This window comes from Tachysurus fulvidraco, chromosome 9 (genome assembly GCF_022655615.1).
Source record: "Tachysurus fulvidraco isolate hzauxx_2018 chromosome 9, HZAU_PFXX_2.0, whole genome shotgun sequence".
Lineage (NCBI taxonomy): Eukaryota > Metazoa > Chordata > Actinopteri > Siluriformes > Bagridae > Tachysurus > Tachysurus fulvidraco.
The window spans coordinates 14273044-14296508 of NC_062526.1; the positions used below are offsets into that span (position 1 = coordinate 14273044).

The 23465-nt window shown below is 37.0% G+C and overlaps 1 protein-coding gene across 12 annotated transcripts in view; it reads right to left on the minus strand.

Annotated features, from left to right (window-relative positions):
• ank1a (ankyrin 1, erythrocytic a) overlaps nt 1-21718 on the minus strand; it is an 88682-nt gene extending 66964 nt beyond the window's left edge. For 4 of the 12 annotated variants that reach the window (XM_047818878.1, XM_047818872.1, XM_047818870.1 and 1 more), the window contains exons 1-2: nt 21490-21716; nt 6196-6240 (exon numbers count right to left, since the gene is read on the minus strand). In XM_047818878.1, coding sequence (XP_047674834.1) covers nt 6196-6240; nt 21490-21612 — 168 coding nt within the window. In that variant the 5' untranslated portion in view covers nt 21613-21716. Of the gene's footprint in view, nt 1-6195; nt 6241-21489 lie in introns of all 12 variants that reach the window. The other 8 variants (XM_047818876.1, XM_047818874.1, XM_047818877.1 and 5 more) reach the window with 6 other exon arrangements.
• Between the last annotated feature and the right edge of the window lie 1747 nt (nt 21719-23465).

Sequence of the window (23465 nt, forward strand, 5' to 3'; positions counted from 1 at the left end):
GTATGTGCAAACTGCATCATAAGGCATATGATAAAACCAACTAGGGAATAGACTGTAACAACACTGGATTGGTTTAAAGTTTTAAAGTTTAAAGCTTGATTGGGACTGCATTTTTAAATAGTCCTAGTTAGAGGAACAATAAAATTCAGGATCAACACTGTACCATACTTCTCTTCCCTGAGTACTTCAATAAGATGTTTAACAAAGTGAAGATGTCATGAGCAAGATGTAAACTTATGCTAATGCAAAAATGTAACATTATAAACAACATCTACTTTGATCACTGAAGAAAGCGGAAGCTTTATAGCAGAGAGCAGGAGGAAGGTAATGGCATAAACAGCACAGACAATGTTTTAATAGGCAGCACCACTTCCAGCCGATCAGCCAAAATGATATTTGATTAACTCACTACAACCCGTGTGAATGTGTATTTTGCAAGCAAAACAGCTTTGCACTGCACTTTTTTTGGTGGTTTTGTCAGTGTTTTCACATGTTGTTTAAATGATTCTAAAAACACTACCTGTCATCTATGAAACCTTATAAAACATTATACCAATTAAGACAAGACCATTATACTGTATTTATACAGTAGCATGATGCGGTCACCTTTTCACTTTACAGGTGTATTATTAAAATTTTATTCTGGACACAGTGTGGAAGCCAACAAGGACAAAAAGTTAATATATTCTGTTACATTTGAAGTTGTGGGCAAAGTGGGCTGATGTGAAAGGTTAATTTAAGGCAAAGAGAATTTTAGAGACTCTCTTGAAGTTATGTATAAAATCTGTTTATTTTCTGTAATAATCACTGAATCACAAATATATTCTGAGAGATGGGCTACTACTCAACAGTACAGATTTTTATTTTCTGTTAGCAAAACATACTGTACCACAGTTCCATTTGCAAACAAATAACAATGCAAACAAAACTATGACTGGAAATATGAAACCTGTTTTGGTTTCATGGTACCATCTGTAGTACTCACAGACTGTTATGAATATAGACTGTTATGTCTGAACCACCGTAACCCATCAACTTAGAAATGTTTTTATTATTTGTCATGACACAGACTGTAATTGAGATAACATGCACATCTCCTACATTGCGCTCAGCTCTCTTAATGAGGTGGAAATAATACTGAATTCCAGACACCTCTGTCAGAACCTTTTGCAAAGTAAATAAACACATAGAAACAACTTAGGTAACTGAAGTAATATTTGACTAATAATAATAACTAAATATACTAGAAAAAAAGGCAATTCATCACTCACTCACTCACTCACTCACTCACTCACTCACTCACTCACTCACTCACTCACTCACTCACTCACTCATTTTCTACCGCTTATCCGAACTACCTCAGGTCACGGGGAGCCTGTGCCTATCTCAGGCGTCATTGGGCATCAAGGCAGGATACACCCTGGACGGAGTGCCAACCCATCGCATTGCACACACACACTCTCATTCACTCACGCAATCATACACTACGGACAGGGGAGAACATGCAAACTCCACACACACAAGGCAGAGGCTGGAATCGAACCCCCAACCCTGGAGGTGTGAGGCAAACCACTAAGCCACCGTGCCCCCTCAAAAGCAATTAAATTAGATAATATTTAAAATTACTGCATAAATGAATTACAAATCAAGGTTCAGACCTTCTGAATTTATTAAACAGAAACAATCCAATTTTCAACTTGATCGAGTTTATATAGTACTATTTACTTTTTTGCTCTGCATCAAACCTTCAAGCTAATTTTGAGTGGTTCTTTTAGGCTCGACTTTAGGAAGACCTTTATTACTCAGCCCCAGTTATCATGGTACATAATAAATAACTTAAACATAAATGAACAGGTTTTAATGCACATTCTTGCTCTAATTTGACCATAGATAAAAACACATTATTTTTCATTATTCTTTCCACCTATAGAACATCCTAGAATGACTGACAATTTTCTCACAATTTATCTGTAAAATCTAGATATATAGCAATCATGTGTAATACAGATCATGCATCTATTTAATCTGACTAGATTAAGTTGTTCTTCAACCCAAAGCAAATTCTATTTAATTACCTTTGTAAATTACCTAATGTCCCAAGGTTGCCAGATTTTTAAAGAAAACCATTAACCTATCTGTTCTTGCAGATGTCCCTGTGCCTGACAGTTAATAGGTCACTGACCAGCTGTTTGTGTGCTTCATGGATCTTAATGCATGTCACTGCAGTTTAAAGATAGGGTAGCCCACTGGGTGTCAGAAATTATGGTGCAAGCATACTTAGAGGTCAAGAAATGCTTGCTTTCATTAACAAATTTGTGAAGCGGTGACAAAGAGCTCATGACCGGATGTTATATTATGAATCTCACCCCCTGTGGAGAGAAGTGTCAGAATGTTGAGTGATTCTTATGTTCAATAGAGAGCAGCACATGCCATCCTTAATAACATATCTAATAAGATGTCAGTGCTATATAAGTGTGTTATTTATTATTATTGCTGGAAGGGGCACCATCCAGACATAACTGATATGTGGCATCCACTATTAAGGAAACTGGCTTGTTAGTTTAGAATGAATAACAAAAGGATGAATTGAAGGTTAGATATTTAACTGTGGTTCTACAGCTGTGAGGAGGAATGCCAAGCCAGCTGAGGATGACATTGCTGTTTATTACTCAGCTTGAAAATAGGTTCTGGCCTCATTATACAATTCAATGTGAATTTGGATTTATTGCTTATATTTATAATTAAGGATGTTCATTTTTCCTTTTTTTTCTTCCTTTTTTTTATAAGCATACTTTAGATTTTTTTTTTCAATTCACAACTGCACAATAATATGCTTTAGCAGTTTTACAAATAAATATCTGCCAAAACATTATTTATGTAGGGCTACCACAAAAGACATAAGTAACCAAGTGTTTACACAGATTTAGTTGTAATCCAAATACAGCAGACAAAAGCACAGGCACTGGTGTTTGGAAAATAGACTGCATATAAAATGAAGGGTGGATAATAAGGGATAAGAGGAAGTTCCTCAGTTGGGGTGTTACGGTTTATCAATGACAGACAGGGAACCCTCATCTCCATCATGACTCTCTTAATCCCCCTTTTACTTCTTTGAAAAGAGAGAACCCCGCCTCTGGCAGAGTATTTTTTATTCTCCAATCCATAATTAGCATAATAAAACATTGGCAAGAAAAGGGACAGTCACAAAGAGCCAAATGTGCAGAGTTTCTTAACCTATTTTCATCTTTTATATTTTATCAAAGAGAGGCCAACCTATCATTCATAATTTCCTTTAAAATCTGGTCTTTTGTGTGCATTAGAACCTTGACAGTTCCCGTGACACAAACACAAGCACTAGACTTGTTTATCCTGATGAAGGTTTGATGCTGTTTTGATGTGCGGCAGTCAACGCAGACTTCAAGTATGTGTGCATGCCTCTCTTCACATAGTATTGAACAAAGATTAGTACTCTGAAGTACATAGATCTTCCTGGTGAAAGAACAGACATGAATAGACCGAAAAGTGAAAGGTCTAAACTCCTGGCAGATTCCTAATATACTACTTTTTATAATATCCTATTTTTATGTTTTGACAGATTTTCCATTTTCTCTTGATTGTGCAAATAATCACAATAATCATTATATTAATATTTAAGATTTCCCTATATTTCTAATGGCTTATTGATTTCACAAACTTGGTACCTGTAACATCAGGTCTGTCCATAAAACCATTTTTATAATCTCAAAATCACACTCCGAATATTAGCATTCCCAAGAAGGAAAGCAGCTTGTATTATCTGTTCTTTAGTTCAAATGCTAATGGCAAGATGGTTACAAGTTATACTGTAGCTGCATGATCCAAGTGCATTGTATAACTGGGGATGAATTAACAGCTTGAACTGGTACATGCTGTAGCTGGAGTCCATGAGCATGTACAGTACAGTACAGTAGCCTTCAGGCATACCCTGATTCCGTTGTCAGAAAAAAATTAGCAACGGTCGCTTCATGGTTAAGGCTTTAAGTCTAAACTGAGTTTGGTATTTAGTTCATTGTAATCTTCTGACAGAAAATACTAGATAAATTGGATTATGTTCAAGAAAATTTAACTTGATGTCTGAAGAATACTTCTATTATTATTTCATTCAAATATCAGCAGCATTTCTAAACCTGTTGACCACCTGGAATATCACCTGAGAAGCACAAACAAAATATGAAATATGAAAAAACACGTATTGAAAAAACAAGAAAAAAAATGTTTGCTTCCGGAATGGCTTCTTGTGATGCCTTGTCATCTTTTTTATGTAAAGCTTTTTCAGAATGTAGACACATGTACCTTTACCAGCAACAGACATCCCATTAACCCAGGCTCACCTACTATTCCCAAATTGACCACAAAGTCATTGTCATGACTTTAACTTTGCAAAGACTTGCTGAAATATTGAGTTGCGTTAAGTTGTCTAGCCCATACTTTATTTTTGGGGTTTGGTGTAAGCAGGCCTACTGTTGGTTTCTGGTATTCTAGAGAATATTAGGAACACTAGCTTACTAACTGTTTGTAAATCCATTTTAACCTCATTGCCTTGACCTGTGAGGAAAATTTGATATTCAGGGTTTGTTATGACATGTATAGACTAATCAGTACCTAGCTTTAGGTCTTTTGGGAGCCTCCTTGGTAAGTTTTGGTCTTGTCCTTTTATACATTTAGAAGGGCGTCCTGAATTTTTCTGTGCATCCTGTTCCTGTTGATGTCACTTTGGTGCTCCATTTTCTCTATTTGATGATGGCCTTTTTACAGCGTTCCATAAGACAGATAACATTTCCCATGAAGCCAAAAATGGACCAGTACCCACTTACAGTACCTTGTTCTTGTCACTCTTTGCACATCATGTTCACTCCTATCTACTACTGTAGCACTGCTCAACTGGTCCCACCTTCTCTGGATACAAGGTAGGTATATATCAAGACTCATGTCTGTTCTAAGACTGAGGTGGTGGAATGAACTTCTCATAGATGTCTGAACAGCTGAGTCACTGGCTGTCTTCAACATCTACAGGAATCTACAGGAAGACCTACCTCTACCTACCTCACTTTTTCCCCCATTTGTATTGTGTGAATATTTAAAAGAAAAAAACAACAACCCTGAACAGAGTTTTAGGTTGATAGCATCCTAAGTCTGTAACCTCATGAAAGTTAATGTATGCATTGAGAGAGCATTCAAATCACTTCTCTCTGGATGAGGGCATCTGCCAAATGCCATAAATGTAAATTGTTCAGAAAATACTTTTGTACCCCTCTTCTGATTGATACCTTTCAAATAAGTGCTATTTGTGGATCATAGCTTCAGCAGTCACTTTAAACCAAGATGATGTGAAAAAAAATCCAACTGAAACATTAGGATTAATCTTTAATTTGGTTTAAGCAGAATAATTGAAATGATGACAGCTGTATGATGATATCACAAATTAGCAAAGGATTTTAAAATAATTGTTTTATTGTAATTGTAATAATTGTTTTCCCCCTAAAATGGTTCTGATTCGATTTTCACTTAGTTGTTTATGTTGTAATATCACATTCAGTGTGGACATGCTGATATTAACAAAATATCACTTTCTAAAAGTCTTCCATCTCACATTAGTAGAAGCATAGACTAGAATTTATTTATCCCATATTTGGTGGTTGGGGTCAGAGCACAGAGTCAGCCATGATCTAGCACCCCTTTAGACAGGTGAATGGAGAACGTTTTGATCATCAATGTTAAAATAAAATGCTAATTTATCAGATTTAGCCAGTATTAGTAGAAGATTATAGAACAAGTTTTGAGTTTAAGCTAAGGTCATTCAGAACACTAATATATATATATATAACAGTAATGTTCTAGGTGATTTTTTTTGTCCTGCACAAATAGGGGTGATGTTAGTAATTGATCAGACACCCTGTAATCAAAAATCTAAAAAAAAGACAAGACCTCAAAACAAGAAGTGATTGTATTATAGCGATTATAAAATATCTGTGTGACACGGCATCACAACGGCCACCATTGCCACCTCACAGCACCAGAGTCCCATGTTCAGTTCTCTACCTACCTGGAAGTTATTTGACCATGCTAAAAATTGCCTCTGCTTGTGAATGAGTGCATAATGGATGTTTGCATGGTGCCCTACATTGGACTAGTATCCCATCCAGGGTGTACTCTTACCTCACACCTACTGTTGCTTGGATAGACTCCAGGCCCACTGCAACACTGACCCAGGAAAAGAAATGAATGAAGATGAATAAATCAGTGAATCAATCAGTACGAACAAAGCATCAGGGTTAAACATAGTCAAATAAATAAGCAGCTAAATGGCAAATGAGAGCATTAAAAATAGTAACACACACTAGACAGCACAAATGGAGCATAAGAAATAAACTGCAATTTGCTGAATATATCTAGAACCTTTTTGTGGATAAATGTAACCAATCTTTCTTAAAGAACCTTTTGAGGCATCCCTTAATGTTATGCGATGTAAACTGTTTTTGCTTTTCTAGGACACCCTCACACTCTTTTGGTTGGACATGTTTGTACAGTGCAGACAAACCACATCCTGAAATTTTAAAACAACTAAAAAAGTGACTTATATCATGTTAAAACATGGTTATTATTATTAGTTATAGCTTTAGGTTTGAGAGAAATGTGCCATTTCTTCAATTTACATTTTGACTGAACTGCATTTATGGAGATTTATCTAATCATACTGCTAACAAACTGCTATCAAAGATATATTTATTATTAAGTTAACAATACAAGCTCTAAAACACCTTTCCTTCCCATGTCAAGTTTGAATCATACTCATTTCATAAAATATACACAAGCAAAAAAAAATAAAAATTCAATGTAGTCATGTGATCTGAGTGGAAATGAAGACAAAAGATTGCAAGAGAATTATAGTAAAACATCTGAGATCCATTGCTTTTTTACACTGAATAATATAATTGTTTCAAATTAAAAAGTCATTAAGTAAATGTATATTTCATTCAGAAATGATCAGTGAATAAATCATAAAAAGCAAAGGCACGACGCAGGAGTTAGCACTGCTATAATGGTAGAAAGATTCATGTACCCGGTGGTTAAGTTTGGCTCATTTCAATGTTTGATGCTACTATCATTTATACTGTAAGTATGGATGATAAATGGAAGTTAGCATTGGCTCAGTAGGTACTTTGCATAAACATGACTCTTCTTGATCTATCACTGAGTTTCAAAAGTCATGTTTCTCTCCTTATGCTAATGTAATGCTGCAAATCCTTCTGCATTGCAGTGTTCAGTGTCACACGCATGCACACAAACGTGTTGCTGGTCTTAGTTCTGTGGGTTGATTTTGACTGTGCTAGAATTGCTGAGCTGTGGTGTGGTTTTCACAGACCAAGATCTAAATAAGGAATCTTTGAGGTTAAGGAACAAGGATACATTAGCTCATCAATGCTTTTCTATGAATCCTTTGTCTTATTAGGAGAAGAATAGGTTTCAACAGACATACTGCTCAATGTTTCAATTAAAATCTATTTTTTTGCTGAAAATTTCATTCATTCAACTCAACATTCATTATCCTTCAAAGTGAATTTTATAAAAACACTAATAATTTAGTATTCTCTGAAACAGCATTTCTGTGAATTATAAAGACTGCAATCTAACACCAGCAGGCAGATACAGACAAAAACACCGGCTTCCCTACAGGTCACTGTGGTAGCTTCTGAACGTGTCCCATCTTCCCATAATGTTTATCTTAATATAGGCATGATTTCTTTTATTTTTTAAATATTTCTCACATAACAATCTCCACAGAGTTAAGGTTACTGCTCTGCCAAGTCTATTAAAATGCCATGCTGAATTTTACTGCCTTGCCCTGATGCCGATGTACATCAGCATAGACTGCAATGATGTCTAAATGAAATACATGTATCACTTCATGTGTTTTAGGATCACCATGCAAGCCTGTCAAGTCTGGTTCTCTCTCCCTCTCTTCCTTGCTCCTTCTCTCCTTTCACTCTGAATGAGTGGAGAAATCCATAACTGCATGCATAATTGATGCTGCTGCATAAGACTCCAGCAGATCAGTTTTTGATCACTGAGCAAGCTTGAGTTTAAAGTGGTGTGTGTGTGTGTGTGTGTGTGTGTGTGTGTGTGTGTGTGTGTGTGTGTGTGTGTGTGTGTGTGTGTGTGTGTGTGTGTGTGTGTGTGTGTGTGTGTACGTGAATATGTGTCTCCTTGCAGGTGTGTGTGTTTGTCTGCAGATGTATGTGTGCTTGCGTATGTGTGTCTCACTGTATGTATGTGCATGTGTGTGTCTCTGCAGAGATGTGTATGTCTGTGTGCAGATGTGTGTGTGTATGCGTCCATGTGTGTCTCTACAGATGTGTGTGTCTGTGCAAATGTGTGTGTGTCTGCACAGATGTGTGTGTTTGCACACAGGTGTGTGTGCAGATGTGTGTTTGCATGCAAGTCTGTGTTCCCACATTTTTGTCAGACATTATACTTTACAATATTTACACTTACTGTCCACATTACTGCACACGCTCATTCATGTGGTCAGTGAGTGTATACACTTTGTCTTTGTGTTTTTCTATGCAGGCACTTTTCTTACTTGCCAATTATTAGGAACAGATGCCAGTATGACAGAGCAGCATTATTTGCTAAGACCATATTCTTCACCCCTCCCTCTCACCCCACCTCCCCTTTCTGAGAACTGTGGAAAACTTCGACATATAATAGGCTTTTAAGGGCTTTACTGTTTCTTACTCCACACACACACACACACACACACACACACACACACACACACACACACACACACACACACACACACACACACACACACACACACAGTATATTGTGGTACAAAATAAAAAGCTAATAATTTCTTACAGTAGGAGTCTCAAAGCTGTAATTCCTAATTTGTTCATTTGTAATGTCTGTTTTTGTTACAACATATTTCTCTTTATCCTTATATGCTGTGTTCATATTTATTTGTTTGTTTGTTTATTTATAGTACAGCGTGGGGGGAAAAACAGTCTGAAAAGTCAGCAATAATATATATGATAGAGTAGGTGCAGGATAAATGGACCATGGCTATATATGATAAATGGCCCCAGTCAGACTAGACAGAACAGCTCACTGTTTTTACTACCATGTACTATATTATTAATATTTCAAATATTAACTTACACATTATGATAATTTTGATATATTTTACCAAATAAAGCTAACTAAATGTTGCCAATGTTTTACTTCTGGATTTTCTTTTGGTTCGGGATCTTTCTGACATTTAGCTGCACCCACTCATCATGGAATTTTACCTAACATGTGGTATGATCTGAACCGAGTGCCTTTCAACAGATATCAGTGTGCTGGAGATGTAGTTAGCTGACTGTATTTACATATGCACCGGTGTGAGAATTATTAATGCAATTCCATTTTATAAATAACCATTGCCTTTTTCTGTACGAGTACACTCTTTATAGTTATACAGGTCTAAACTCCACTTCCTAGTTTGTAGCAATAGCAAAGTTAAATTTACAGCCCTCTTTTTGTCCTGTACATTCGCAGTAGCCTGTAATCACCCACATATTTACACTGACAATAATTCAATAGCTCAAATATTAAAATCATTATCAGTATTAAAATGTACCAACTCTTCTCTCAGACCCTGATGCAACATAAGAGAACAAGTGATCATTAAAAAAGGAAAATATGGCAAAACTCAAAGGAAAAGAAAGTGTATAAAACCCAAGTGTGGAATATGTATTTATTTATTTATTTATTTATTTATTTATTTATTTATTTATCCATTGTTCTCTCAGAACAGCCTCATTTCTTCATGTTATGGATTCAGGATTTGGGAAAATCCTTGAGATTTTCCTGGAAGCTGAAATGGGTGCATTACACAATTTCTGCAGATTTGTCAGTTGTACATTCATGCTGTGCATCTCCTATTTTACCACCTATCAAAGGTGACTATGGGATACAGGTCTGGTGACTTGGGAAGCCACTGAGGTACACACAACTAATTGTTATTTGCATAGTACAGAGCAGACTAGGGCTTTGTAACATGGCACATTATCATGCTGAAAGCAGCAACTATAATATGGGTAAATTGTGGCCATAAAGGAATGCACATAGTCAGCAACAATACACGATACAGGATGTGAAATTCAAATGATGCTTGTTGGTATTAAGGGGCCTAGTTGTCCCCAAACAATTATCTCGCCACCACCTTCCTGAAGTACTTACACAAGGCAGGTTATATCCCTGTAGATAGACATACTGTATCTGATACTATCTTCACATCAGAGCAGAAATCAAGATTTATCAGACCAGTTTTTCTAATGCCTAAATTTGGTGGGTCTGTGTTCATTTTAGCCTCCGAATCCTGTTCTTGCCTTAATGGAGAGGATCCCAGTGTGGTTGTTTGCTATGGTGGCTCATCTGCATCAAGGTCTGGGTCAACTAATCACTCTTTACTAATCTATGGTGTGCAAAACATCAACACACAATACGGGCTACAATGGAAAAACTAAAATCCTTTTTCACTCCTTTCATCCAAAAACAATAACCTGAGGCTACAGTTATTGCTCTGACCACAAACCATCTAGCTGGGCATTTAGATCCAAGGTAGAATAAAATCCATGAAATGAATTATATATAAAATCATAACTGATATTATTTTATTCAGTAAAACTTGCAGCTCTGAGACTTTATTGCAATCACACACACACACACACACACACACACACACACACACACACACACACACACACACACACACACACACACACACACACACACACACACACACACACACACACACACACACACACACACACTTTCTGGGAACCAGCTAGCCAATCGTCTTTGATAGCACCCAAGCACAGACACACAGTAACAGGGCTCCTTAGAAAGTATATTGTTTATTACATTAAGCAATGTAAGTAAACATTAATAATTCATTCAGCATAATGTAGCCTGTGTGCTTGTGTATAAGGACAAGAAAAAACTTAATAGTGAGACAGCTGTTTCAGACTGAGTGGGTGAGCTGACATCCCCCTATCAGTGTACCAAGGGCATAGGCACACAAACGCATACATTCCTACAGTAACTTTAACACAGCTTAATGAGACAATACTGCCTTTAATTCAGCCATAGTACAGCTTGATAATGCTATTAATTGCTATAATTTCAACACAAAATTTTGTAATGTATATGAATTGTGTTCAACCAAGGGAGAGATAAAAAAGGCGGACACACACGCACACACACACACACACACACACACACACACACACACACACACACACACACACACACACACACACACACACACACACACACACACACACATAAACACACACACACACACACACACACACACACACACACACACACACACACACACACACACACACACACACACACACACACACACACACACACACACACACACACACACACACACACCACAGAGGATGAAACAAATATTCATCAAGTTGCATTTCCTCTCCAGTTCCAGCAGGATTCCCCCTGTGAGGCAGCAGTGTGTCTGACGTAACCAAGAGCCTAGCGTTGATCAAAAGCAGTGTGAGATGCTGAGCTATCACTGGGACCATCTGGAGCCTGAACAGCTCCCACACCTATATATGGGCACAGTAAATTCACAGGAATGAAACTGGTCCATATTACCTCAGGGAGATAATAAGAAAAATGAGATAGTCAGAGAGAAGCAAGTTTTATCGCACAATCAGTGTAATTGTCTCCTAATAGTCGAATACGAGCTGCTACTGATTTGAATAATGATGCATCTATACTCATGCATTTTTTTTAACTCCAGGACAGAATCTATGTGTATTCATATTAGAAATTATTACTTGTTAGTGTGATGATTAACACTATCTTTTTTTCAGTACAGATGATAAGGAAAGATGAGTTTCAGAGTGGACATAGCAGATGGTGTGAAGGTGTTGGATTTGCCTAGAGGGACTCCATTATACTGCCTCATGGACTGGATATACAGGGGTAAAAACTTTGTGTATGTGTGAGTCGGAGAGATAGAGAGGGGGTAAACGAGGGCATCAGTGCTGATAAACCATTCTGGCTGGCAGTGTGAAAGGCAGTACATGACTTCACAACATTTGTTTTTTTTAAAGTGGAACAGCACTAGAGGGTGATGTCTGTATCTGCTTCACCTTAAATAACATTTAACTACAGTTTGCTTGCTGGTAAGACATTCGGTTATAATGGAGTTATTTTATATCTTACGAGTTGCTTTTGTTGAATAAAAGGACATAAATAATGCATAAATAAGTGATTATCAATATTTATCACTATATGTTATTTATACTTGTCATTGAATATATGTGAGTATATACAATATCACTTGCATAACACAGACGTGTGTGTGTGTGTGTGTGTGTGTGTGTGTGTGTGTGTGTGTGTGTGTGTGTGTGTGTGTGTGTGTGTGGGATAGGGTTATTTTCAGTTTTTATTTATGGCTCAGTATTTTAAAAACGCATGATTATCAGCATGATCCTTATAATCTAAGGTCTAAAAATGTCATACCTTAAGAATAAGTATAAGGAAGTCTCTAAAAAGTAATTAGGTCTATATTTTGCTGTTTATTAAACTATATTTGCCATACAAATAAATAATAATAAAAAAAATAAAACAAATCCTATTGCCATTTCAGCATTAGTACTTGTCCCCATGAGGGTGCAATGTTCGCTGCATCACAGAATTGGGAGGACAGGAAAGGTTGTAACAATGCAAAGCACAGCACTGACCAAGGACAGATTCTTGGTTCTGTCATTTTTAATGTCTAAACTGCATTTGGTAATTATTAATGGGAGTCCATTTTGTCCTTGATGATGACCATGATGTAAGAGAATGTGATTAATAAATGGAAAAGTTTCGAGTAAGCCCTATGAGGTTATATACTCTGGAGTAAATGTTTTGACAAATATTTTCACGGATAATGTAATTAAACATTGTATAACTTAAAAAGACAACAACAAAACAATGGTAGCTAAGTAACTAAATTATAATGAAAGAAGTAAATTGAAAGGGAAGTAGTCTTAGATTCTTTAATTCTATTTTATGAGACAATCTGAAATAAGAATCAGAAATAATCAACATTATTGCTCTTTCTGTACTTTTAGGAGACCACCATAGAATTACTTCATTTGACTATGTCAGCTAAACATGCTCCAGTCAAAATGGTTTACTGTTTTATGGGGGTATACAGGAAACCTTCTTTAGATAAAAAAAAATCACCTTCAGTTGTTGTAGATAACCACAAACCAAACCACACCATGGTGCAATCCTCTAACTCTGACCACAGTGTAGAAATAATCCCTAAATAAAGTAATCTCCACCTACAGGTTTAAGTAAGAATAGCTTAAGTCCTGAATAGCTGTAATTATTAACAGCTATTCAGGACTTAAGCTATCCCACAACTCTAACACCAGTCTTCAAATTCATACTTACTTACTTAACTTAATCTTATCTAGAATAATCAATACTTGTTTAATAATAAGGCCTTATTTATAAGTAGTTTTTTAGGCTGCTGTCTATTACACAGTTGTGGTCAAAGTAAACCAACATGTTAAACAGTCTCTATCTTGAAAATAACTGGACTTCTTGAAGTTTGGAAAAGGACTGAAGAGAGGTTTATTTAGTTTAAGGGATCCACTGAAATGGTGGACAAGATCCATTAATATCAGTCTGCTCATTGCTTCACCTCACCTTTGAATGTATTTGATTATAAGTAAAAGTCATTAAAATTGGGTTGAGTATTTATATGTGGACAATCCCCTTCTGGAACACTAGGGGGTGTCCAAGCAGTTTCTTTCCTTAGTCCCTTCTGCACACCTGTTCCCCAACTACCTTTCCTCTTTATACCTGCTGCATTGCATCTTGTTTTTGCTGAATCCTTGATGCTGTTGGGTGTCTCTTGTCACTGTGTTTTTGTTCTGTTTTATGTTCTTGGTTTTTGTATCCTGTTTCATATTTTCCTGCCTAGTTTTCCATCCTAGTGTTACCAGTGAGTGTCTATCTATGGATTTGGGTCTGATTTTGTTCCTGGGGAGGCAGTTAGCCTAAACATAATAACCTTAGATAGTTAATAATTTGTTGCTAAAATTATTTAGCGAAGTTTGGAGTATCATGTAATGGACTGTTTAAAATAAATACAGCTGGCAAATATCCCTTTGGCCGGTTTTGTATTTTCTAAAACTACAACATACAATATAATAAGTACAAATGATAACATCACTCAAATAAAATATATTTAAAAGGTTTTCAGTAGGATATTATTATTAGTGCCAAAGTAAGGTGTCAATTTTATATTTAGAGAAATTCAGTCTTTGGAGAAAATAAATGCTAATTTCTCTTCAATATAAGTCTAAATGTGTGTGTTTAACCTCCACACACACACTCACATACACAGGTGCACAAACAACCACATTCTCTGAATTGTAGAGTCACACATGCACCACAACTGCTATAAGCACTGCTATAAATATGAGTGAATTTTATGGGACTGTGTTGTGCTGAGTCATGCACAGGAATCTCTCAGGGCTACAGACAGAGCAGTGAATGACAATCACAGGGAATAAAACATCAGCTCAACACAGCTGGAAAATAACTGTGTATATTGAATAACCATTCAATTGGACATGGATTTAACTTCAATTACCTAGCTTAGTCAAAACAGACAAAAAAACTTGTTATTAACTGAGAAACGTGCTAATACAGCATGACATTATTTTCATAAGCTTTTTGGGGGTAATTTAAGCAGTTGGCTGTGGTTATATTTGAATGTTTGAAAAAAGAAACATAGTGCAGATGTGGGTTTCAAGTCAAAGTAGTGATCGGCTATGTTTCTGTTCAGAGTCTCAAAATCTTGGGGCACATGCATACATATATAAATACATACATTAAATGTACACATGTATAATGAAATAACAACCTTTATTAGGAAAATTTGTCCATTTGTTTTATAAGATACACAAAAAGAGTTTTTGATCTATGGTGCTCACATCATTCTTGCTACTGCATGCACACAGTGATGTATAATCCTGTTTGTTTTTTTTTTTTTTGCTTCAAGTTTAGCTGCATCACACCACCCTGGTGTGGATAATTTTACTATAATTACGCTAGACTCATATTCCTTTGATTTTTAGTTACATTTGAGGTTGTGCTGCCAAAAAGCTTAATTGTGAGGTGCACAACACACATCAGTGGACTTCTTTTGGTTCGGCAAATCAGTGGCTATACTCCAAGGCTCTCCTGGAGAATTGTTATGCACCTCACCCATCAGGGAGAGTAAGTCCAACAACCCTGCAGAGGAAAATCATTTCTTATGCTAATACCTGAGACTATTGTTTTTGTCAGCTTTAGTACTATAGGTATGGAAAGGGACAACAATAGGGACACCACCACAGACTATAATACTGCTGCTGACCCAATCTATTTATCAATCTCTCACCATTTTTTAAATAAGCCCCCAAGATACTAAAACTCTTCCACCAAGGGCAAAGCCAGGAAAGCAGCAAAATGACTGAGTGCAGGTATACATCAGATGATTCCAAGAGAACAACATAATCTGCAAATAACCCTAGACCCTGCCATATTGGACAACTCTCAAACCTTGTCTGTGTCTTGAGTAGGAGTAAGAGAGGACACAACCTTATTGGAGTCTGACAACAAACATAAACTCTCACTGCTCTCCTGCAGGGACTGGCTCACACTGACCCAATAGCCCAAGACCCCTGCGGCTCCTCCAGCAGCAAATGTCACAGACATTTTCCAAATACACAGAATATTTGTAGACTGGATTAGCATACAAAAAAATTCATGCATGCAGTGCAGCAACTGCATTATTCCTCCTGAAACTATAGAATAAAAGCCATTATTTTGTCACATATACAACACAGCACAGTGAAATTCTTTCTTCACACATTCCAACTTTTGGAGGTTGTGGTCAAAGCATAGGTTCAGCCATGATACAGTGCCCCTGGAGCAGAGAGGGTTAAGGGCCTTGCTCAAGGGCGCAGCAACAGTGTTGCGCCTTTAACCCCCGATTCTCCGATCACCATCTCAGAGCCTTAACCGCTTGAGCCACCACTGCCATATGGAGACTAACCTCCAGAACACTAGAGGAGGCTGGGAGGCTGGGATTCTGCAGTCTGATTATTAGTTTATTAGTGCAATTTGTAATGCACTAATGCTGATGTGCTGTAGTGTAAAAGTCTGGTGTACATTGACAAAAAATTTAGATTGTAAAAACTTATTTACTGTATATTCTACATATTAATTGCAGTGGGAGTGGTATCTCATTACATGTGGACATGAAAAAGTCAAAACATGATAAAAATTGAAAAAATATGAATACAGTCTAAGTGTACTAGCCAATTCTTTACAATAATACTGCTTAGATTTTTTTTTTCTGAAAGAATATATAACTCTGTGCAGGTTGACTGCTATGAGCTGCACCACAGTGTGGAATTTTGCTTAAATGATCCTTCAATTTTTGGAAATTTAAACTTTCAAAATAGTCAGTCAGTCACAGTCAAGTATCTAGCCTACAGTCTGCTAGCCAGTATTTTAATCCTCTTCTGCCCAAGAGACTCTGACAAATCTAAATAAAAATTTAATTATTCTGCTTATTCCGCAATTGCAGATGGCAGTAAGATTTTGGGTGTCTTTGAAAACTGACAGTGTTGTTGGAAAGAAGGCTTCTGACTTTCTCACCTGCCTGAAGTATTAATTTAAGCTAATGTAACGGGTTACTTTTTTTTTGTCTTCGAAATCACAGAAATCAGGATGTATGTTTGTTCTGTTCATAAAAAAACACTTGTTACAATGTTTAATACTTTGATAATGTTAAATAAAGTACAAATATATTAGTATGCATTTAGTATGCCTACATTGTAAGGTGTTGAGTCACGAAGCAAACTTATGCCATCTGACTTGCTGAATCTGATAACTATCTTCTGATGACCCCAAACATCCTTTTACCATGTTACAAATTTTGTAAATGCCTTTAGCACAGAAAGAAAGAAAGAAAGAAAGAAAGAAAGAAAGAAAGAAAGAAAGAAAGAAAGAAAGAAAGAAAGAAGGGAAGAAGGAAAGAATGAGAGAAGGAAGGAAAGAGAGAAAGAAAGAAGTAAGGATAAAAGAATGGACAGAAGGAAGAAGGGAGGAAGAAGCAATAACGGAAAGAAAAAAGAAGGAAGGAAGAAAGTAAGTAAGAAAGAAGCAAATTACCACAATAGCATTAAAGCCAGAATCATGGCATTGATTGGACAGGGTCTGGATGATCTGGGATTCTGGGAGTTAGACCACAGACCATTGATCCCACTAAAGACCATGTCTGGAAGTCTCACAGAATGGAGAAATGACAGTGGGCAACTATGCCATATTATCTGGTTCACCTGTTATGTGTACCAGCCTATTTAGATTGGATATGTTTAGAGCATCCTGCCTTTGTCAGGTGGTGTATTTGTGTGTTGCTGCTTTATAACAGAACTTTCAAGTAGGTTCAATAGACTGCTTGAGTGGTTTGGATTGTCAGAAGCTTTCTGATGTTTGCCAGATAATAGGCCCAAATTAAAACACGTTATCAGATGTTTTGTCTCAGCACGATCCTCAAATGACTGAGATCAGGATTTCACATAATATTAAAAGATTATGCAGTTAAAAGGCAGATTTAATCTCTTTTGGATGTGAGTATTATAGTGGTGGTGATAAATAAACAACAGTATGTGACTACTGTATGTGTGGATTAAAATTACCTTTGTGAGACAAGTAGCGAAATAGACATATACTTTAAAGTGTCTCAAATGTTTTAGTTTTTTAGACTATTGTTTCCATTTTGTAAATCGTGTAACTCAAGAATAGTTCCATGCTGGGTATATGCTGTACTTACGGTCAGTGTTCCTAGTTTAGATCCTCACCAGTACAGATAACAATATAGGACATATCTCTGCTGAGAAAGAGGGACAGCACACTTTGTTTTATTTTGGTGACCCTAGCATTCAATTATCATTTATGAGAAGGTGAATTTGTTTATTTATTTATTTACTTATTTGTTTGTTTGTTTGGAGAGAGCAATATATATTTTAAATTATAATTCATTATAAGCACAGGAACAATCTGCTTATCTTTTATCTATATTTTCAAATAGATCTAGGTTGAATTTTTTCATGCCATTTCTTCTGTAGTTCATCCACTAACCTTATATCACACTGTATCATCTGGTATTGGATATTGGTATTAGGGCATTTATTTTGAATTCAAGTAGGAGTTAAATGATCTCGGTATCAGGCCAATGCCAGTATGAGTACTGATGCATTTCTAATTGCATTCCTAGGATATGATTTTATAAATAGTTCCTTAGTTATTTCAATATTGAAAGTGCATGCAATTCTTAGTATGGTTATTCACCATTGTTTAATGGCATTGAAACACAAAATGATTAACCTGATAAGATTAGTCAGATGTTTCAGACTTCTGCTATTTAAGGTATATTATAAAATCTAAGCTCTAAAAACCTGCCAAGATTACAAACTTGAAAAATGTCCATCTTAGAATTTGCAAGTTAACTTTCAATTACTTATGATTAGAAATAACATGAATGTTACCTACCTCCTGGTGTTGGAATGTTACCAGTGTTTTGTCAGAGACAAAAAAACAACCTTCATCTGGTGCCTTGAAGTGGCATTAGAGTTTGATTCAAAGTGGTAGTCTTAGTATAATACAGCTGGCCTTGTGCAGATGTAGAAGGATAATCCTCAAATCAGTCAAATTTTCTGTATGAAGGAAGCCAAAGACTGCTAATATAAGATCCTAACTGGTTTTCAATATCACCATGAGATGGGTTACTTATGAATAGTATTTCATTTTTTTCTGGTCACTAAATAGATGTTGGGAGTGATGGTTCGTCTTAATAGAGCCAGTCACTAAAGATATTCTTGTCACAACATATCACTTTACAAATGCTAGATTAATGCCAATCAGAGATCAAAAACAAGATGCATATGGGAACACCATTAGTGCATTATGGTTTCCTGAAAAAACTTGTACCAGAGTAAGAAATTTTAAATCCCACAATATTAAAGAACTGTGCTCCCTGTTTCATTATCCCTGGCAAAGAAAAGGTCAGAATGAGGACCATATTTTGTATGCTGGTCATGTTGAACACTTAAAACACTTGACTTATCAGTATCAGCTTTTGTACTCACAGTAACCAACAAAGCCTTTGTCACATTGTCAATATGTGTGAAATCTGAAAAGGCATGCTGAGAAACTTACCAGATAGCAATTGACAACGATTGAAAGGTAACTGAGAAAAACATAAACTTATTATTATAGAAAGCCTGATATAATTTATACACTGTTATGGCCAGAAACATCAGGATTTTGGAGGTTGCAATTTGAAGTTCTGCTCACGTAGATTTGAACATTAACACCCAATGACTTGTCAAAGCTATTGTAAAATGAATGAGAAAATATATATATTAAAAGAGAAGGCTTTTTTTAAAGCAGTCATGTCAGTCTTTCTATCCAGTGTTAAAATTCTGGTTTGCTAGACTAACAGAAAAAAGAGAGCGACAGATGGTGTTGACATGCATAATTGCACAATTTATCTTGTTGTTTGGTTTCAAAATCGAACTCTTCTTTATGACCTCTATACAACAAGTTGTTTAGAGAGGTTGCATGAAAGCACTTGTGCTCAGTTTAAGCCTGAAATTGTCCTTATTGGCTGTACACACCATTAGAGAGTTTAGAAAAGTGCTCAATAGGTTCTTGTAAAAAATGATAATAGAAAATTCTGATATCAAGATATATTGCCCCAAAACTCAAATAATGACCCCCAAATGGACATAGAAATGGTTTTGCAGTGGAGCGTCTCTGGGTTTAAAGAATGTTGGAAACCTGTGGTCTGTTCTGAACTTCACATTCTATACAAGTTTTAATTAAAGTGGAAGACTTTAGAATGTGTGATTTCTGACTGAAATAGCAGCCATTAGAAATGACTAGCAGATTGATATATATGGAATTTGGAATGTACAGTAGCAACAGTCTAGAAAATATATCTAAGTAAATCTAAGTATTGTAAATAGGATACTCTCTACAACAAAACAGCTGAACTGTTACTGCCTAGTCATCTTGTATAAATTCATTTTAAAGTGCTCTAAGGAAACAAAGACAATAGTAGAGAAGACAAATATATGGTGAATTGTTCCCCCTTGAGGGAGACACCGAGCCATAACTCTTCATCCCATAGCATATAAATCATTCTCCCGAAGAAGGAGGCAGGAAGAGACTTACAGAATGCTGGCTCAGCACCAAGGGGACCAAGAGCAGCACAGAGACTGTCTTGGCTTAACACTGAACATAACGTTGTGTTGTGAATACTGTATACATTGCTTATTATCATATCTCAGTCATGTAACACGGTCTTACTATAGAAAATGTATTTTCATCATTTTGTGTAAATTAAGTAAAATATCTGTTGCTAATTACTGTTTGCAGATGTTTACTATGGTCTTTGATAGATAGACAGACAGACAGACAGACAGACAGACAGACAGACAGACAGACAGACAGACAGACAGACAGATAGATAGATAGATAGATAGATAGATAGATAGATAGATAGATAGATAGATAGATAGATAGATAGATAGACATGAAAACACATAAAAAGGTATACAGTCCACATGGAGAAATAGAAAAAAATAAAATTTTCTCACAACAACAGCAATGACAGCCAATGAATACAAATGTAGACATGGAACCCATTCTCACCAAAACATTTGTATTGTTTGTTTTGGGTCAGATTTTGAACCAATCACCCAACTGTGGTCTTTTCATTTATCCAGCAAACAAGGAGGGTAGATACTGTGCACACTTACAGAAGTATACATAGGAAGAGAGAGAGAGATTATTTATGTCTGTCCCACCACAGACACAAAGACACCCTTACTGTACAGTGAGCAGCACAAATATAACACTCTGCAATTCTCCAGAGGAAACTAGATTCACAGCTTGCATTGCATTAACTGTCAGCATGACAAGCAGAAACCAATTCTACTAGACACAGTTCATGATTGCTCCCAATCCCATCTAGAGTAAATGTGTTGTATATTCAGAGGAACCTGTACATGCCATACTGCATAGTTCATTATGTTTTTGAGGCTTGTGCTGCACTCTGTGCACCTTAATGAGTAGGTACCTAGAATGGGTATGTTAGTGCACTGACTTCTTTACTGTCTCATGTGTGGTTCAAAATGTGTGTCCAGGTGCGTGTTTGCAGCAGGCATGTTTCTCATGTTGCACCATTGCTGTCCCAACACCTATCTAAAAAGCACGATCTGTGTCCAATCTTTTCTGTTTCTTCCCTCCCCATTGCTGCCTCGTTCCCTCTCCCCATGCTCCATCTGTCTACCCCCTTACCTTGCGCTTTTTGTCCCGTGAGCGACTCCTCTTCTTCACTTTCTCCTCCTTTTCTTTCCTCTCTTGCTCAGCAAGAGCCTCTAAATCCTTGTTCTTACGAAGGTGTTTGGCGGCTTGTGCCATGGCCGGTGGTCCAGGACTTGGCTGCTGGGTCTGTGCTGGTGCAAGTGTGTGCCACCGGAGAGCACTGCGTTGCTTCTGCTACACAGCCCCGCAGCGGCCAAATGAGCCTGCCCACCCTCCTTTGTCGGTTCCCTCTCTCACACTCTTACCGTCTGTCCCTGACTCTCTCTCTCTCTCTCTCTCTCTCTCTCTCTCTCTCTCTCTTGCTCTCTCGTTTGTGCTGCAGGGGTTGTCAGGCAGGCTGAGCCACAAACCGTTTAGTGTGCGTAATGCTGCCGCAGCACAATGCATTTCTCTCTTTCTATGTCTCAAAACCTTGCTCGCTCACACCCTACTGTATTTTTCTGCAGCTCTCTCTCTCACTCTATCTCACTCTCTCTTAGCCTCTGTCTCTCTCGTGTCTGTTTCATATTGCGCAGATGAGCAACAGTAAGTGTGAAGGCATGAGACTTCAATGAAGGGATCGCTGGCATGTTCTGTCATACTTTGCTGTGTTACTTTGCTTACTTTTCTCCACACATCTCTACCATTACTGCTTTTTTTTTACTGCCGTTTACCTTACTGCCGTAAGTCATATAGAGGCAATGGACACTAAACATTAAGAAATAAATTTACACAGAAGTGTCAGTGGACTAAATATGTGTCGTTACCCATCTCTCTGGAGATCCTTCTCTAGGATGCATCACACAGTTTTCTGAGCACATGTGAGGCATAGGGGGAGGGGTGATGGTGGCATGACAGTAATCTTGCCTCCCTTTATCCTGCTGTGTTGTTTTAGTCCCCCACCCAACTCTCACCTACCTCAGACGCAGTAATATGAACCTGTAAGATTTGTGTGTGTGCATGGATGTGTGTATATGGAGTAGGAGTGCAGTGAGGTCTTATGTGTGCTGGTGTGTGTGTGTGTGTGTGTGTGTGTGTGTGTGTGTGTGTGTGTGTGTGTGTGTGTGTGTGTGTGCATACCTGCTACAGACATAGCAATTCAATCTAGATAAATGAAAAAGTGAAAATGCATGAAGGTGTGTGATCATCACTGCTCTCTCCCTCTCTCTCTCTCTCTCTCTCTCTCTCTCTCTCTCATAAGAGAAAAGAAGAAGAAAAAAGAGATTATTCAAAAACAGTCAAACACTACAGAGACAGCTTCATTTGGTGTCCATCTAAGACTTTCTCTGCTGTGTTTATGAAGCCTGCACCACCTATTGCTACTGTTATCCATGGCTCCCTCTGCTTCTCCTTCACTCACCAGTGTTGCTGATGCAGGCAAAAGGCTTTTCCTCTCCTGCTGCTAAAGAAACAGAATAATAACATATAAGAAAAGCTTAACATATTCCCCTGTCTAAGAGTGTTTTTAGACAAAGGAATAACATTTGGAAAAGTGCTTATAATATATGCCATTAATTATGCATGTTCTCAGACACACCTCTGTGCTGCAGGTTTTTTATGGAAATCAGTTAATTTATTTATCTTTACAGCAGTAAATATTTCTCTCCCCTAAAACTATTCACTGTGAACTGTATTAGTAATCTTCAGCCTTACAGCGACTATAAATTTGCATAACAGCTGCTGTTTGAATGAAATCTACCATTGCATCAAAAACCTCTAGTGTGAACATCTGTGTTCTCATGGCTAGTTTTGTAAAAGACAAAAAGACATAAAGAACCCAAGACATGGCTGCCAACATTCATTTCAAATTCTGCACTTCTCAGCTCAGCAGTTAAGTCAGGACATTGTACAGCATAGTATTAAAAATCAATGAGCTTGTTTGACTGTCAGGCAAAAGTGCTGAGGGCATGAGCCCTCTAGTGGCACAACTAGTCTCACTTTTAGTGGTAAAAAAAAAAAACACAACTAAG